Source organism: Anopheles moucheti, chromosome 2 (genome assembly GCF_943734755.1).
Source record: "Anopheles moucheti chromosome 2, idAnoMoucSN_F20_07, whole genome shotgun sequence".
Taxonomy (NCBI): domain Eukaryota; kingdom Metazoa; phylum Arthropoda; class Insecta; order Diptera; family Culicidae; genus Anopheles; species Anopheles moucheti.
Window position 1 is genome coordinate 30,141,158 of NC_069140.1, and position 15,749 is coordinate 30,156,906.

The window sequence follows — 15,749 nt, forward strand, 5'->3', positions numbered from 1 at the left end:
AAAAAACGCCAGCCAGAATGGGCGCGAGAAAGTGATGAACATGTATATAAATATTCAAGAGTGCACCCCTGACCCGGTTACCAAGTGATGTGACAACGCAAACGCCGTTCTACTGGATGCGTTCTGGAGTGTGTGAAGATTGGTGGCTAATCCTGTACGTGCAGTGGGGAAGAGATCTATATTTTGCCAGGAAACGGGGCGAGAGGACCGCAGCGGAACTTGCACACACTCACACACCAAACGCTTCCGTTGCGTCTCCTGGTCCGGAGCGTGTGTAAATACGCCAGAGAAGAGAGCAGTGGCTAGTGTTGCGTTGCCTGCTGTTGTTCGGTGTGTGGCATTACGCACACGCACACGCGTACGCACCCCGTGCGATAGCGTTGAGGCTTGAGAAAAGGTTAGTGTGTTATGTTCGGAAATATGTCCGAAAATTTCGTCACAGTTGCGTACCAGTGCGACACGGGACGGTAAAGTTTGGTAATTAAAACAATTTGTTTTGAAGAAGCGAGAGCAAAAAAAACAAGACAATCAAAATGGCCGCCGCGCGGTGCTGCAAAATTCCGGAAAATGTATGTGTCGTCCGATCGGCAACAGGATTAGCATACTAAACCGTATGCGAGTTGGAGATCGGTGTGGTCGGCGGGTTAATACGGTGTGTTTATGCTGCCCCTTGATGGTGCTGCTGTGCCAATCGGGTAATAATCATCATCATCGTCGTCATCTCCCTGCGCCCCACAGTCCACGGTGAGAATCTATTTTTGCGAGCGCGGCGGTAATTGGCCGTGCGCGTTTTTTTTTCGCGATGGCAAAGGCAGAAATTCGCGTGTGTACAGTGTGACGACCGATCAGCGACGGAGGCGACGGTGTTTTTTTTGCACGGTGTTAGTGTTGGTGATTCTTTTCCACTTCCCGTCCTGGTGCTGTTGGTGCCGGTTTAGCGGATTAGTGCGCTGTATACCATTTTGCCATTTTTGTTGGCCAAACATTATATTTTTACGTTTCAATTTTCGGTGGAATTGCTTTCGTCAAAAGTGTGAAGAATGTGTACCTGTGTGTGCGTGTGTCATTAGGGGTTGAACGAAAGTGTACGTGTGTGCGTGCGGATACGTTCTTAGGAGGCAATGTTTACAATGATTCATTAGCTCTGTTCGATGCACCTGCTTTGCTGGCGTTATTCGGCGCAATTCGTCTAAAAAGTAACTCTTTTTCTCTTGTTACTATTCCCACATTGTCTAAACGCAACGCGCGCACAGTGTGCAGTAAATAACAAGCGAGGAAAATGCGTGAAAATCCCAACGACGTAAGTCCGCAGGTGTGGAAAGAATGGATACTGGAGGCGATACGGCGCATCCGGTTTCAGAAGCAGCGGCCTAGCATACAGCGCATCTGCCAAGCCATCGGTAGCCATCACAAGTTCCACGAGGACATCGTGGCGGAAAAGCTGGAGGAAGCGGTCGAGGCCGGTTCGGTGCTGAAGGTGTATAACAAGGGGTTGCATTCGTACAAGGCGCCCACCTCGACCCAGCGGCGCGTCGTCAACGTCTCAAACGACAGCAATCTTTCACGGCTGGTGGCGAAAGCGGTCCGGGATTTGGGCGAGTTCGATGGGTCGTCACAGAAATCGATCGAAAACTATGTACAGCAGACGAACAACCTGCATATAGCGCCCGATACCGACTACAAGAGTGTTATCCGTAACGCGATCCGGATCGCGCTCGGTGAGGATACGATCATGCAGGAGGGTCGGCTGTACAAACCGGGTCCGGTGTTCAAACCGATCGCGAAGCGCAAATCAACCTCGCCCAAAAAGCGTGGCAGCAAGCATTTAGATGTAAGTATTTCGAACGCGGTTCCTGCCGGTTGGCGGAAATAGACTGCATCGGTTTAATACTTTATATACCGCGTTCTCTATTTTAGCGATCCGCTGACGGCAGCATTTGTGTTGTGTGCCAGGAAGCGGACGGTAATGCGTCCGATGATGAGTGTGAAGCTCTTACCAGCTGTAGCAGTTGTGGAGCTGGGCTGCACGACAGCTGCGCGACCGGAAGTGGGCACAGCAGCAGAACGGTGACGCTGTCCCGCTTGTTGGAGAAGGGCAACATTTGGCACTGTGAAGAGTGCAAGGTGTGCGATGCATGTGCGAATCAGGACGATGATGAGGACAGCGTGAAAGGTGTTTGTTTGCTGGACTGTTGGAGCTGTAAGAAACATTTTCACCTTTCCTGTCTTAATCCACCACTTTCGGAGATGAAAAAATGCAAAACCGCATGGAGGTAAGGTGTATAATTTGAACACACTGAAGTTTTACAGCACTGTACAGTTTTGCATTTGTTATTCCTTTTAGGTGCTCGGATTGCTTAAGCCAGTCTAGGGACAGTGATAGGAAGTCCAGCATAATGCCACCAGTGACGGGTGAAAAGAAGCGAAAAAGGTGTGCAAAAAATGAATTTATTGTTGTGAAAGATATTTTTTATTTAAATCGTTTGTCGCTCATCAACAGATTACTCACTGGCGATAAAGATCCAAAGGGGAGTACAGAAGTTATCAGTCTACCAGTACCTTACAAAAATCCATACGATTCAACCAACGAAGACGCTATAGGTAGGTAGAGTTAACGTCGTGGAACTACGCTCATATTAATGTAACAAATGGTCTTTTAACTATTACTGTAGAGAAACAAACACTCCCAGAAGGTGTGACACAGCAAGACGCCGAACTGTACAAGTACGTTCGCGAGCAGTCGACCAAGATTGTCGTTGGGGTATCGAAGACAACTAGCAAATATAACAATAACAACAGTGAACGTGGCCGACATTTTTCACCCGAGCGTCCCAGTCACCAGAGCACCAACAGTATTCTCCAACAATCCCCATCGAAACTGATGGCAGCGCAGGATCGTTGTCCGGCGGCGATAGAATTCGGGAAGTACGAAATCGAAACGTGGTATTCAAGTCCCTTTCCGCAGGAGTACGCCAGGTAAGTCAACGCATTTGCCAATATAGATGGCATTTATTTATCACAAAACGTGGCGTTTTTCTTCCCTCTTTCTTAATGCTAGATTGCCCAAGCTGTTTCTGTGTGAATTCTGCCTAAAGTACACTAAGAGCAAGGCGGTACTGCAACGGCATCAGGACAAATGCTCCTGGCGTAATCCGCCCGGCACGGAGATCTATCGGCACGATGGTGTGTCCGTGTTCGAGGTGGATGGAAATGCGAACAAAATCTACTGTCAGAATCTGTGCCTGTTGGCGAAACTGTTCCTTGACCACAAAACGCTGTACTACGATGTAGAACCGTTTCTATTTTACGTGCTGACGCGCTACGATCGCAAGGGCTACCACTTGGTGGGGTATTTCTCGAAGGAAAAGCACTGTCAGCAAAAATACAACGTGTCATGCATTATGACGATGCCACAGTATCAGCGGCAAGGTTACGGTCGGTTTCTGATCGATTTCAGCTACCTACTCAGTCGCGAGGAAGGTCAACCTGGCACGCCGGAAAAGCCGCTATCCGATCTTGGCCGGGTGTCTTATTACGCGTACTGGAAATCGACCGTACTGAACTACCTGCATGATTATCGACGTCGTACGGAAGAGGCAGATAGTGCTCGATCGCGTGTACCCTTCTCGATACAACAGATCTCGCAAGAAACGGGCATGGTTATACCGGACATTGTGCTCGCACTGCAGCTGTTATCCTTCATCAAGTACCGTAAGATCGATCGGGGTGGTGGCTTTAAGGTGTACCAGCCTCTCATTTGCATCGATTGGCGGCTGGTCGATAAACAGCATGAGCGCATGGTACGCTCCAGGGCGCGCCTTGCTATCGAAAAGGAATGTCTTCGATGGACGCCACTGTTTTTGTCTAACACGGCATCATTTTCTGAGCTTGATGGTAGTAACATTCCAATGGATGTGATTGAAACGGCTGCCGATAGTGAGCCTATTGCTGGTGCTGTCGGTTTAATGAATCCCATTAGTCCAAAACCGGAAGACGAATCGGACCAAGAGAAAGAGCAATACAAATCATCACGAAATGTTTCTCTCTCAAAAGGAGACGATGCAGCATCACAACATCCGTCACATCGAAAGGGAGAATCTGGTAGAAGAAAAAAGCGTGGAAGAGATGGGTCACCGCCGACAACGGACACCGTTACTGCACGCGCCCATAACGATTCCCTCATCACGGGCGGTACTCGTAACAAATCCCATGCACTGAAAGTGGAAGAAAACACGGATGACGATGAAACAGTGGTTGCTGCCCTAACGTCTCGCAACATTGGTACTAGCACCAGTGGGCGAAAAAGAGGTCGGGTGGTGCAGGAGAAAGAAACTACCAAAATTGGAAGTGCAAGTACGTTCGAAAGGCTACGCAAACGACGTAGGTTGGACTCGGAAGAGACCGGAGAAGAAAAAACACCCGCTTACAGAAATCTGATGAAAGACTCCTCGCCCATTACGGGCAGGGTTAGTGGTCTCAGAAGAAAGCGCCTAAATATGAGACTTTCTGATTCTGAGCAGGAAATTGATGCGGAACGAACACGACCTGTGAGTGAACCAAGATCAAAGCCCATCAAACAATCGACACGAGATGGAGCCACTGTAAATGGTGGTATGTTTGGTCGCAACAGCAATCTTTCGAATGCTAGAGATACGCCGATCGACGAAACCGAGCAAGTCCCGCCGCCGGTAGTCGCTGCTCTTACTAAACGAACAGGTGGCACAGGAATGCGAAACTCAAAACGGTTAGCCAGTAGTCCGGCAAACGCAATCGAAAGTGAAGAACAAACCGAAACTATACAGCCTGTAGAGAAAACGAAACCATTTCGAAGTTCCTCAACGGCAGGATCGGTGAGACAGAAGCAACATCACACAGTACCCGAAGTAACGCCCTATGCGTTACCTTCCTCATCGTCCTCTTCGTCTATTGCGGGATCGGGTTCGCTTCCAGCCACCAAGAAGGAAGCAACTGCAGCAAATGTTAACGCCATCAGTCCGAACAGTAATAAGTTACGCCATAAAAATTCCCCTACAACAGGCGCTGGGCGTAGCCATAAGAAACGTCAAGGCAAGAAGACGATTGTGCCGGTGGCGGATGCAAGCGAGGATTATTCATCGGGCGAAGCAGACGATGAAATGGAGGAGGAAACACGCAGCGCCCCGGTAACAATAGCACCAACAGTTTCGAAGAAATCTCCCTCTAAAACCACCACACCACCTGTTGCCACACTGATCGTGAACAACGGTACGAGCACCACAATGCCATTGAAAACGTCACCACGCGATCATTCGTTGAGCCCGAACGGAAAGGCCCAGAAAAACAACGATGGTTCAAAGAGTAAGACAATAAATGAACGACGTGCGAAGGAGGAAGACAAGACGGATAAAGCTCACAGTAGGGCAGCTAAGTTTGCGTCTGATTCTCTGTCGCACCCGAAGCCAGCTAACAATGGTAACAGTACTCAGCAACCAGTACAGGAAAGTGCTGCAGCTTTGGAAAAAGTGTCAGAAAGTACAAGCACGAGCCTTAATAATTTGGCACAAACAGCAGATAAACGGACACAACAGGCGGAGGCTACAAATGAAGTGGTAGCTTCTGGTTCCATAGCGGATACAGCGAAGGAAGAATCGAGCACACAGACTTGTCGTTCATCTGCGGAAGGTAACTCCGTTATTAGTAGATCGACCGGATTGTCAGCGGCTTCCGTAGAGAAAGGAAAAGAAAATGTCGCCAAGACTGAACAGAAAGAAGGAGTCATTCTACAGGCACCTTCGTCGGCACCCGTTACTCCGGAGAAGGATAACAACCGGTCAGTGACAAACAAAGAATCCTACGCACGAACTGTCCCGAAAGCAACCGAGCTAGGAAAAAGCGATGTGTCCAAGGTAACGTCGCAGAGCAGTAGCGTTATAAGCGAAGCACCACTCGTGAATGGGGTAGAGATCAACGAGAAAATCTCTGTGATAACCGAATCAAAAAACTGTCTACCACCAAGTGACCCATCGCCAGCACAGTCGGCAATGTCGGATACCGTTGAATCGTTGAAGGTAACCGGTAGCCAAGCACACGGTGCTAACGCTTCTGGAACATGTGTAACGCCTGAAAAGAAAACCGTTGGAACGGGCACGGCGGCGATAGTTGATGGTCAATCGAATGGTACGCAGTGCTCCCCCAAGCAAATCGATGCTGACAACAGTACAAATCGGTCATCCGTAGATCGTGCTTCAAATAGCACGAACAATACGGCCAGCGTGTTGAAGTTAAACGAAAATTACGATAAACACCATCACAACCAGCAGCATCATCACTCGGAACCGCTACGTAACCGGCCGAAAGTAATTGTGGATAGTATCTCGAGCACGGGTGACACGAAAGCGAAGGAAGAACCACCAACAGATACTACCAAAACAGCCGAAGTCATCAGAGCAAGGGACGATTCCATCGTGTCCGTTACGGTTAAGGAGAGTAACGTCACTGAAACAACCGGTGGTGCCGGTGGTAATGATTCCGGAATAATTCAACAAACGTCGGCAATTGTACCACCAGGAAATAACAGCACCAGCAACTCTACTGCACCATCGATGCATGAGATGGCAATGCACAAGAAAAAGTTCATGAAGACGATGGAAAACGCCAATGACGCATCCCAACAACAGGCAACGAAACCTTTGGTAATCGCAAACGAAAAATCGGATCAATCGGTAATCAAACAGACCGATGAGGTGACCAATGCGAAGATAGCTAACGTGACCCAGGCTGGGATTAGCAGCAGTAGTACCAATGTACCTGTTTCCTTAGCCCCAACGACATCTGATGTAGCGTGCGTGCCTAATGTGGATATTAAGAAGGAAAAGCCACAAACAAAAGCTACAAATAATGCTGCGTGTTCCACCTCTTTAGCAGCAGCGCCCGTGTCCACTGCATCATCGAAGAGCACAAAAAACGATTCGTTTAAGATGGCATCCGCGCATAGTAGCAGTATGGCTAAGGGTTCCGACAGTTCCGTCGTAAGCACAGCTACTTCTTGCGCTACGGCGGTTGTAACAAGCACTGCTGGCACACTGCAGCATCAATCGTTGGCCGAAGTTGCCAAGCGAAGCACAACTGATTCGAATGCGGTAATAGGGTACGGAGCAGAATCGAAAGCGGAATCGAAACGAGCAAAGGATAAATACACTGCCGGAAGCAGTTCGTCCGCTAACACGAATATCGTAACCGCTCCAGTAAGCATGCCAGAAGAAGGTAGCCAAACTGGAGGAAAGACCAGTCGCAGTAACTCATCTTCGTCCTCTGCCAGCGAACCGCAACCGCAAGTGGGGAAACGTTCCGGTTCTACGTCGTCCACTAGTTCTTCGTCGGGAACTAGTGGCACAAAGGGAGAGCATCCGTCGTCGTCCTCCAGTACAACGATGTCATCGGTAGCAACCGTAACTGCAGCTTCCAAGCGCTCGGAAGCCAGTACACGTAAAGAAGCGATGAAGCACAATGCGTCCACCTCGTACGGTAATAATCAGAGTGCTAACAGTACCAACAACACCGCAGTTAACAACCATTGCAAAGTTGTGCAGGCGGACAGTCATCAGCTGCATCATCAGCAGCAGCAGCAGCCACAGCAACATCAACAGCAGCACCCACAGCAACACTCGCAGCAACATCCGCCTCAGCACCAGCAAAATCCACATCAGCTTCCGCACCAACAGCAGCATCATCAGCAGCAGCAACAATCGGCACAGCAGCAGTATCATATGGGCTCGAAATCATCGGCCAACATGTCGCCCTTGTTGATGGACGGAGCCGGAGTGACTGGAACTTCGATGCAAGGACACGGAGGCATGGGTGCAGCCAGTCTAGCGAACAACATACCAGTAAGCTCGACACCGTCCGCAGGAGTGCCTGGGAATGTGCACAGCGGTAGCATGATGATGTCTGCCGGTCCTGGGATGGGACCAACAAGTGCCGGTGGTGCCGGTAGCAGCACCCTCATGGGAATGAACAATGCATCTTCCTGTCGTACGGATAAACATTCGTCCAAGCACTCGATGCACGACCCAAAGACGACTATCGATCTAAACAAGATGACGTCCCAGTTCCCCGGTATCAATCAGCTGCCGAGTTACGCACCATCCCAGTACTGGCAGCTCGATCCATACTACCAAGGCTACAATTTGACGCATCTGGATACGAGCAGCCAAAAGTCGCCGAACAAGTTTCATCTCGATCTAGCCACCAGCATGGCGTACGGAAGCTTTCCTTCTAACTTGTACCCTTCCTTCCAGCATCAAGAGCAACAGTACCAGCAAGTTGCCCAAGCATCGTCAACGCCTGCATACCAGCCGAAGGAACGTAACAATGTAAAATCGGATCGAAAAGGTGCCAATTCCGGCGCCGGAAGTACGATCGAACAATCGTCCGCATCATCGTCGTCCTCTGGTGGCACGAAACATGGGAAGTCCTCGTCTAAATCCACCTCGAACGTAGCGGCAACCGATGATGGTAGCAAATATAAGTCAAACAATACCCCGGACGTACACCATCTATCGCAACATTCCTCGCAGCAGCAACAGCAACAGCAAGCGCAGCATCAGCAGCAACAGCAGCAACAACAGCAACTGTGTCCGTCCCCTTACGACCCAGGGTTGTTGTGTGCGAAAGCGAACCAGTACCATCATCTGTCCTCTGCTCAGATAGTGCAGCATCCTCATCAGCTTGCTCAACAACACCACCAACAGCAGCAGCAACAGCAACAACAACATCAACAGCAGCATCAACATCATCAACATCAGCAACAGCAACACCATCAGCAACAACACCAACATCAGCAGCAACAACAACATGCCCAGCAACAGCACAGCCAACAGCAGCACAAATCGATCCAGAAGGGCAAAAATGACAACTCCGGCAACAAGCTGAACGATTCATCGTGCATGGTTGCCGGTGCCGCAAAGTCCTCTCCGACGGTAACCGATCCGGCCGCATCCTGTCACGCCTCGGTACAGCAAACGATGCACCTGATGGGTAATGCCGCCGGTCAGAAAGCGGCCGGTTTCCCGGGTGAGACCGATCTGCATGGTGATGGTACAGCAGGTGCGCCGCCGGACATGAAGCAGCAGGGCGGAACACCGGGTGCGGGCGGTGAACATTCCATCGGTGTGTATACACCGGAATCAACGACGTCGAACTCGGTGCAGAGTTTGCATCAGTACGGTCAGTGCGATATAGACGTAAGTCAGTTGGGATTGGAATCACCGGCGAGCATAGCGAGCGACGTAACGTCCCAGAACTCGGCCGATGCGATCCGACCACCGAGCGTAGTGTCGCAGCATGGTGGTACAATCGGAGGACCATACTCGGACTGTTCCGTGCATCAGCAGCAGCAACAGCAGCAATTGCAACTGCAGCACCAATCACAAATGCACATGGTCATGCAAACGCATGTGCCGGAAACGAGTCCACAGCATCCTCCGCAGCAGATGACAATAATAGCGAATAACAGTGGCGGTAGTGGTAGTGCTGGCGCTAGTGGCGGTGCTTCCGGTAACGGAACCAGTAGTCGCGGAAAGCAGCATCCATCGCAGCAACATCTTGGTCAGCAGCAGCAGCAGATAGCACACGGTGGAAACAGCGGTACGGGTCGGTCACAGCGAGCGTCCACACCGAAAGTGAGCCGCAATACGCCAACACCCGGTGCACAGCAGGCGCGTCATCAAAGCCGAACTACACCACCGGTAGTTAGTAACGTGATTCAACCTATCGTAAGCCCCGGCCATCACCAACAACAGCAGCAGCAGCACCAGCACCAGCAGCAGCAACAGGCAGCAATGCAAGCGGCATCATTGAATCAGCAGCAGCAGCAACAGCACCAGCAACAGTTGGCGCTCCAGCAGCAGATGCACCAAACGTACGGTCCGTCACTTAACCATCAAGCACACGGACAGAACATGCACCAGGCTGCGGCAAGTAGCGGTTATCTGGGAGCTCAGCTGGCACTGCCTGGACAGGCCCCACCCTATCCGCAATCACCGACATCGTACGGCAGTGTAATCCAGCACCGGATGTCCAACAACCACACACCGGCCAGTTTGCACAGTCCGCACCAGCGCCTGGGTGCGTCCCCCGTTTCATCATGTGCCGTATCGTCGGCCAACAACTTTTACGTGCAGCAACAGCAACAGTCCGGTGGTGTAACTCACCCCGGTTCGCACACACCGATCCCGCAGGCACCGACACCGGCTCCAACACCAACACCCACACCGACTCCCCAGCTAGAACCTCAGTCCTGTCAGGGCGGTCCTCCCGGTGGTACGGGTCAGCAGCTTCAGCAGCAAGGTCCCCAAATATCCTGTCTCTCCAAGCTGCAGCAGCTCACGACGAACGTGGACATCTGCAACTCACCCGTCACGCCTCCCCCGTCCGCCCATCACGCGACCCATTCTCATGCGGGTGGAAGTGGAGCACCGGGGACCAGCTCCAATCCTTCGGCTGGCGGTATGGTGGCGTCACAGAATGTAGTCCGCAACATATCGACACCCCCGGTATCGATCCACTCGGCCCAGATGTCCACGATCAACTATCACAAATACTACGCGGGCAACATGAACATGCCGGCGATCGCACCAAATGCAGTCGCGGCAGCTGCCGTAGCCGGCGCAGCCCGGCGCAATGCGGCGGCCGCTTCGTCCGCACAAATACAGCACATGGCCGCTGCGGCAAACCGGTCCAGCAGCGTCAGTCCGAATGTGGCCATTAGCACCAACCTGATGTCACCGTACACTTCACTGAACGGGTACCGGATGACGACGGCCGGTCAGTCACCGGGGACAGGTGGATACATTGGCAATCCGGCTGCGGGTTTCATCCAGAACTCGGCTCAGCTCGGTCAGGTACAGATTGGCGTTATGAACATGCAGTCGCAGTATCAGGACCCGAGTGCCATCCAGCGAGCGCAACAGAACTCGATGTACTCATCGTATCCGCCCTACCTGCCTCCCATGAGGCGCTAGTAAGGGGCGAATATGTCTCGCTAGGAAACATACTACAAGCAGCAAATGTTCCGCTTTTGAGGCTGTGCAAAGTAGAACACGAACGCGGGGTGTTGTTTGTTGTTCCGGACAGGAACGCGATGCATCTTTACGCCTTATTCGGCATGGATCTTAGCAGCAACCATTCATTCGCAACAAATCGTTTTGCCATCATATGTGTATGCACTCGGTGGGTTTTTATTTCTTTATGATTGTGATGTCAGGTTGATAGTAACCTTTAGCTATGGCTGGGGACTATTGACCATGTATCCACCGCACCTCTACAGTAAGCTCAATATTTTATTTCACCTTCACAAAAGCGCGCCTTCGTTAGTCAACTCTGGCTCACCGGCTGGTCCGTTGCACTCTGCTCTCCAGTTATAGCGTGTCTAATTCAAATGCACATACAACACACCCGTATTTGTTAGGAATAGTAGGGTTACGGTAGGACTAGTAAAACCCGACGCAGTCGCCCATCTCACAAAAGGAAGGGTCATCATTTTTTAAGGGAACGCATGTAAAGTTAGGTACACACAAAGTCAGGCACGGTAGTTAGAGGACAAGGTGTTGCCAAGGCGAGGCAAGGTCGAGAGGTGTAGAAGTTTCACAGGATAATCAAGAGCAGGGGCTTGTACATTTGTAGGAAAAAGTATCATCTCGATTATCAGTTATTAGATAAGTATTCCGGTTTTACGATTCCTTCCCTTTGGTTGTTTCTACTTTAGTTACGCAGAACGAGCGATGGTCTCAAGTTAGTGCGCATATTAGTGGGAGTGTAGCATGGGTTTTAACACGAAAAGACACGAACGGGAAAAAGGGTCTCCGCGGCCCCATTCTCGGTAGCGTACAACGTCTCGCGTCTCCTCACTCCAGTGGTTAAGTTAATAGAGTGGGCTATGTAGGGTATGACATACTGTTAGAAGTGTTTCTACTTGTGTGGCTTATGTGTTTCTGATGTCTGATGCGTTTGACTACTACCACTGACCCCGTGCACGTGGAGTAAGACGCTGATGCCGTACTCTAGGGAGGAAGATCTGCTACAGCGTATCGTTTTAAGTCATATAGAGTAGGTAAGAAAAGATGGTGTTATTATTCAACGCAACGGCACACATACAACATACATGCATACCAGTTAAGTTATGACATATTAGCCCCGGATTGCGGTGTGTGTACGTATCCGAGACCTGGAGAGTTGGAAGAAAGTTTAAGCAAACGATTACAACCTGCTGCGAAAGCATATAAAAAGAGCGCGTTAATACAGAATACTAGCAATGGAATAATGAAACTGTACACATACATCATCCACGCGCGCAAGTTGTTTGAAAGATATAATAAACAAACAAATCAATCTACACAAAACCACGGATATGGGCGTCCTTATTGGCAAACGATGAACCATTGGAAAGAATAAGAGCGAGGTGGTGGTGGGTAGAAGGGAAAGATGCTGGTCGTGTAAGTTGCTAAAATGTTTCTATACAACTAGGGACATGAGATTATTTCGATTCAATTGTTTCAATTCTGCAAGTCCATCCAGCTTCTGGTATAGAGATCGTTTCGAAATCCATACCACTGATTCTCATTAACATTCGAAGATCGATTATGATGAAAGAACCTCTCTTTCGACAACCCTTCAAGCGATTAATCAATTAAACTCTTAATTTACTTCACTATCGCTGACTTTTGTTTTATTTCCTTTTAACATACCTAACGTAAAGCAGGTCACGTTACGTCTCTTCACTTGATTTGTCGTCTTCCGGAGTATTCAGCCACTGGAGGTGCATCGGGAGTAGATCACCCCAGCGACTAGCCTTGGCGCACCGGTGCACAATTCTGGCGAAGATACAGACGGAAAATACCAAGCATGAACACTCACCCCGAAACTGAACGCGCTCAACACTTACTGGCCATGTTTCGATGTCGTAAAGGCAACGTCACGCAGTTTACCATCCGAAGCACATACGTGACAGACGCAATGCTTCGAACGCACAGCCGTCGGACGTACGAGCCGAGGAAATCCGTGTGCACTGTCAGGAGGACCTTTCCGATATATCAGGTAGGAGTAAAGCATACTTCCGAACTGATGCCCATCGGAGGATGGAAAGCTGCGCGTGTACGTGGCTTCAAAGTTGCAAGGTGTACCATCATCTTTAATCATGCGTGGACAGGACATCGTGTGGGGACACTGAAAGCAAAGCGGATAGATTTTTTTATGGATCGACGATTTGTATGTACTTATAGCGATTTACCGGCGCGAATAGTAGCTTGTCGTCCGTATCATGATTGCGACGTATGTGGTTACGAATACCTTCCAGCAGCCCGAAGCCCGCGTTCGAACCTTGCTCGACCAAGATTAGGTACTTGTCGAACGTATTGTACAGCTGGTCCACCAGCTCGTACAGCCGGCGACGGGACGGTTGGTCAAAGAGCGCAAACGAACTCAGCACAATATCATATTTCCGTTCCGGATTGGCCGGTAGAAACTGCCTGTAGAACACATTCCGCACCATCGGCGCTTTGTTGAGATCGCCTTGACGCAACACTAGCTCAGCCAGATCATTCATGTGACGCGATTTATCCACCGACAGGATCTCGTACAAATGCTCCCGCCAAAAGTCTGTCACGGCCCACGTGCCGGTTCCGACGCCCGCTCCAAAGTCAAGAAAACTTCGTGGCGTCAGGTCCGGATCGCGTTGGCTAATTTCGGTAAAGATGCGCTTCAGCACGGCATATTCAGCATCCGCGCGTCCGATCAACTGCGTGAGACAGCTGTACTCGTCATGCATGTCGAACACGGTTGAATTCTGCCGCCGGGCACTGGAAGGCATCCGGTCACTAGTTTTGACGTTGCCCCGGTTGGTTGGCGTGTCGATCGGATACCATTTGCGGGACCGAACACAGTTGCTCAAACGTTGTCCATCGGCAACGAGACTCTTGAGCGGATAGTCTTTAACACATTTTACAATCGCATCATGTATTTCCGGCCGTACCGCCGTGTTGTTACACTTGATCCGTCCCCGATGTTTGCGTGGCTTTAGTCCATGCTCTGTAATTTCCTTTTCGGTGATCGTATCGAGCTCACACTTTACTTTGGTGGTGTATTGCAGTTTACTAAACGCTGCCGTACATAGCTGCAGACCTTTTGGGCTTAATATTCTTTCGCAGTGTGTCCTAAAATTTCTCAAAAAGATACTCATCGCACTCGTGGGCTGCAAATAGCGCCGGTAATTCGGATCACTAGCGTGCTGATGTTTATTTGCGCGTTTGTTTACATTCACACGCCACAGCTGTCACTGCACACTGACAGTTTTGGCGGCCTACTGAGCGATCAGCAAGAGCTCTCCACCGGGAAAAAAACACTCGCCGGCGGCTGACATTTCAAAAGCAACGTTATTTTAAAAGAAACTTACGACAAAACGGCCTATGTATGCTTCAAGAGTGATTTATTCTACAAAGGGAATGCCAGCTCATACGACAGCTTCATCGTAATCCTCAATATCATCGCCGGCATCGATTTCTGCTTCAAGCGATGGATTCACCGATCCTCCGATCGTTTCACCTGGTTTCATAACTTTCACACCCTTATCGCCTATCCGCAAGCAATTAAACGATCTACAAAATGAATCAAAAATCATACACACACACAGCTTAATGGTGTAACAAATCGCACAAGGACCTTTTCTTGAAGGGAATGGGAATTACCTAGAAAACAGCTCGTAACCCTCAAAGTTACCGTTCATCTCCATGCACACGTGCATGTTGCGTCCGACAAAGTAAACATCGTAAAAGTTCGCACACACCTCGATGAAGTCAAATCGCGGCGGATGTACGCAGATCGGTTTCGGGTTCTTGCCACTGATGCGATTCTTCGTCAGTACGCGATTGTTAAAGATCATGCGAAACTCAAACGCGAAGTCCTCCGGTATGTAGGTTAGGTTCGCACACCCGTTCATGCTGAAAACACCTGCGGAAGGGGGATGAGTACATGTGAAAGTGAACAGGGAGCAGTGGCCGTGTCCTCTTACCCAAACAGCAGCTACAGATGCCGTGGAGACATTTGCAAGGATTGACCGATCCGAATGGAGCCGCTGAAAAGGAAGGAAGTTGCTTGCCTTCTGCTTGAACACCTCCATTTTCTTTCGTTTTGGCCAGTGCTTTAGGGGATAAAGACACAGAGGTATTAAGGGTAGTGAGTGGATTATTAAAAAAAAACCATGGCACCGTATGCAAAACCTGTTTTACCCGTGGGTAGAGAAAACATTTTTGGATGAATCAATAAACTTACAGCGTAGCACGGCGCGTAACTCCACAGCAGACGAAGGTTCCCAATCGTGTCGGTAAATATCCTTCGTAGTAACTCCGGAAGATCCTGCTTCAACACCCGTGCTGGGCAGAACGTCCAACATGCTCAGCAACACCGGCAGCAAATAACACGCAACGGTCAACACGCGTCGCTCAGTCATCGTCGCGCAGTTGAATATGCCAAACGAAAGTGAAATTGAACGCGCACGATGCACACGCGGAACGACCAAAGAGAAACTGACCAACGTTGCGCCGCGAGTGAAATTGTCGTTTGTGTCACCCGCGGTGAGATTGGATGGGCTCTGCAGCAACGAAAAAAAAGCACGATCGAAGTAGGTGAAAACTCGTGAGATGCCTGCGGCGGGATGCTGTGTTGCTGTGTTCGCTCGTCTGCTTTTATCTGGCCAACGAAACCAACCTGGTGCTGCTTAC

General features: G+C 50.0%; 3 protein-coding genes across 3 annotated transcripts; 1 reads left to right on the plus strand and 2 right to left on the minus strand.

Annotated features, from left to right (window-relative positions):
- Positions 1–920: 920 nt before the first annotated feature.
- LOC128299454 (protein split ends) lies at positions 921–12,377 on the plus strand. Its single transcript, XM_053035430.1, has 6 exons — positions 921–1,831; positions 1,918–2,273; positions 2,345–2,431; positions 2,501–2,601; positions 2,673–2,976; positions 3,059–12,377. The coding sequence occupies exons 1-6, from the start codon at positions 1,280–1,282 to the stop codon at positions 10,998–11,000; spliced, it is 9,342 nt and encodes a 3,113-aa protein (XP_052891390.1). The 5' UTR covers positions 921–1,279; the 3' UTR covers positions 11,001–12,377.
- A 319-nt stretch (positions 12,378–12,696) lies between these two features.
- On the minus strand, positions 12,697–14,235 carry LOC128297952 (methyltransferase-like protein 17, mitochondrial). The gene is made up of 3 exons (XM_053033672.1): positions 13,265–14,235; positions 12,920–13,200; positions 12,697–12,848 (listed from the first exon to the last, which is right to left on the minus strand). The coding sequence occupies exons 1-3, from the start codon at positions 14,210–14,212 to the stop codon at positions 12,743–12,745; spliced, it is 1,335 nt and encodes a 444-aa protein (XP_052889632.1). The 5' UTR covers positions 14,213–14,235; the 3' UTR covers positions 12,697–12,742.
- A 247-nt stretch (positions 14,236–14,482) lies between these two features.
- LOC128297076 (uncharacterized) lies at positions 14,483–15,478 on the minus strand. Its single transcript, XM_053032639.1, has 4 exons — positions 15,301–15,478; positions 15,041–15,169; positions 14,718–14,979; positions 14,483–14,627 (listed from the first exon to the last, which is right to left on the minus strand). Exons 1-4 carry the CDS (start codon positions 15,476–15,478, stop codon positions 14,483–14,485), a joined length of 714 nt encoding a protein of 237 aa, XP_052888599.1.
- Positions 15,479–15,749: the final 271 nt, after the last annotated feature.

Coding starts and splice junctions, on each gene's coding strand:
- LOC128299454 (XM_053035430.1), top strand. CDS start 1,280: ATGCGTGAAAATCCCAACGACGTAAGTCCGCAGGTGTGGAAAGAATGG. Junction 1,832..1,917: donor GTGGCAGCAAGCATTTAGAT/GTAAGTATTTCG, acceptor TCTCTATTTTAG/CGATCCGCTGACGGCAGCAT. Junction 2,602..2,672: donor AACCAACGAAGACGCTATAG/GTAGGTAGAGTT, acceptor CTATTACTGTAG/AGAAACAAACACTCCCAGAA.
- LOC128297076 (XM_053032639.1), bottom strand. CDS start 15,478: ATGACTGAGCGACGCGTGTTGACCGTTGCGTGTTATTTGCTGCCGGTG. Junction 15,170..15,300: donor GTTACGCGCCGTGCTACGCT/GTAAGTTTATTG, acceptor TATCCCCTAAAG/CACTGGCCAAAACGAAAGAA. Junction 14,628..14,717: donor GGTTACGAGCTGTTTTCTAG/GTAATTCCCATT, acceptor TTCATTTTGTAG/ATCGTTTAATTGCTTGCGGA.
- LOC128297952 (XM_053033672.1), bottom strand. CDS start 14,212: ATGAGTATCTTTTTGAGAAATTTTAGGACACACTGCGAAAGAATATTA. Junction 13,201..13,264: donor ACAAGCTACTATTCGCGCCG/GTAAATCGCTAT, acceptor CTTTGCTTTCAG/TGTCCCCACACGATGTCCTG. Junction 12,849..12,919: donor ACGACATCGAAACATGGCCA/GTAAGTGTTGAG, acceptor TATCTTCGCCAG/AATTGTGCACCGGTGCGCCA.